General features: G+C 40.5%; 1 protein-coding gene across 1 annotated transcript; it reads left to right on the top strand.

Annotated features, from left to right (window-relative positions):
* Window positions 1-159: 159 nt before the first annotated feature.
* Window positions 160-1,036, top strand: LOC107712646 (GTPase IMAP family member 5-like; the record flags this gene model as incomplete). The annotated part of the gene is made up of 2 exons (XM_016517959.1): window positions 160-343; window positions 411-1,036. Coding segments are annotated over exons 1-2 (702 nt in total), but the record flags the coding sequence as incomplete, so codon positions are not given.
* Between the last annotated feature and the right edge of the window lie 316 nt (window positions 1,037-1,352).

Here is a 1,352-nt window from a genome sequence, read left to right as displayed (position 1 = left end):
GATCGTGCTGCTCCTCAAACATGAGCCGTGTTCAGCAGAAGATCAAGAGTGTGTGGAGAAGGTGCTGCGCTCTTTCTCTGAGCGCGTTTATCAACACACCATGGTGCTCAGCACGCAAGAGACCAGTGACATCCTACAGAAAAAGAGCCCACAGAAACCAGTGGCATCCTACAGAACATCATTCAGAAATGTGCAAACAGACACTTCAGGCTTCAGAGAAGCAGCTCTCCTGATGATCTTCTGCAGGCGTTTGAGGACATCGTGCAAATGAATGATGGACGTCACCTGGTTTGTGCTGAAGCGTCACAGTATTTCACAATGGAGCAACAGACCACAGAGAGACGTGAGTGTGAGGATATTTGATGTTTCGTGTTATATATGAATATTTTGTAACTTTCTTCTTCTGTCAGTTTCAGAGGGTGTGAAGCTGAATCTGGCTGTGTGCGGGAGTGACGGGATGTTAAAATCCTCCGTATCAGAGCAGATCCTGCAGCAGACAGACAGAAGATCAGACGTGGAGCTTCATGGACCTGTGATCAGTGTAATAGAGCTTCCAGCTCTGTTCAACACTCGGCTCTCGGAGGAGGAAGTGATGCGTCAGACTCTCAACTGTGTGTCTCTCTGTGATCCTGGAGTTCATGTTTTCCTCCTCATTGTTCCTGACGCTCCACTCAATAATGAAGACAAAGCAGAAATGGAAGAAATCCAGAGGATTTTCAGCTCAAGAATCAACAAACACATCATGATCCTCATAAAGCAGAATTCAGAGCATCAGACAGCAGAACTCAATGAAGAAACACAGTCTGTCATTCAGAGTTTCGGAGGACGACATCATTTCTTTGGTCCCACCACACAAGTGTCCACACTGATGGAGAACATCGAGCAGATGCTGGAAGAAAACAGAGGAGGCTTTTTCTCTACAGAGACACTTCTGGAGGCACAGATGAAAAAACTGCTGCAATTTGAAGAGATGAAGAAGAAACTTAATTCATTAGAGGCACATTTACTGTCACAAGGTAATGAGCAGAAAATCAGTGTGAGTTTTAAACTATGGAGATAGTATTTTTTTGTTGTTTTAATCCTATGTATTTTATACATTTGTATTTTTAAACAGCAGAACTGTGACATTCAACATTCTTAAGCTAAAAAAAAATAAAAATTCTAAATTCAAACATTCAGATTATACAGAAACAAGGTCAAAGAATGTTCAGATCATTAGAACATTCAAAATTCTATTTTTTTCCCCAATCACATAACTACTATAATTCTCTGGATCTTAAGCTGAAAGTTTTACTGTAATTTTCTAACCTTTTTAATAATCTTTTTATGATCTAAACCTAAACATTTTTTTT

The sequence above is a fragment of the Sinocyclocheilus rhinocerous genome, unplaced genomic scaffold (genome assembly GCF_001515625.1).
Source record: "Sinocyclocheilus rhinocerous isolate Xijiao unplaced genomic scaffold, SAMN03320098_v1.1 scaffold18023, whole genome shotgun sequence".
NCBI lineage: Eukaryota > Metazoa > Chordata > Actinopteri > Cypriniformes > Cyprinidae > Sinocyclocheilus > Sinocyclocheilus rhinocerous.
This window is presented reverse-complemented; position numbering and strand designations above follow the sequence as displayed.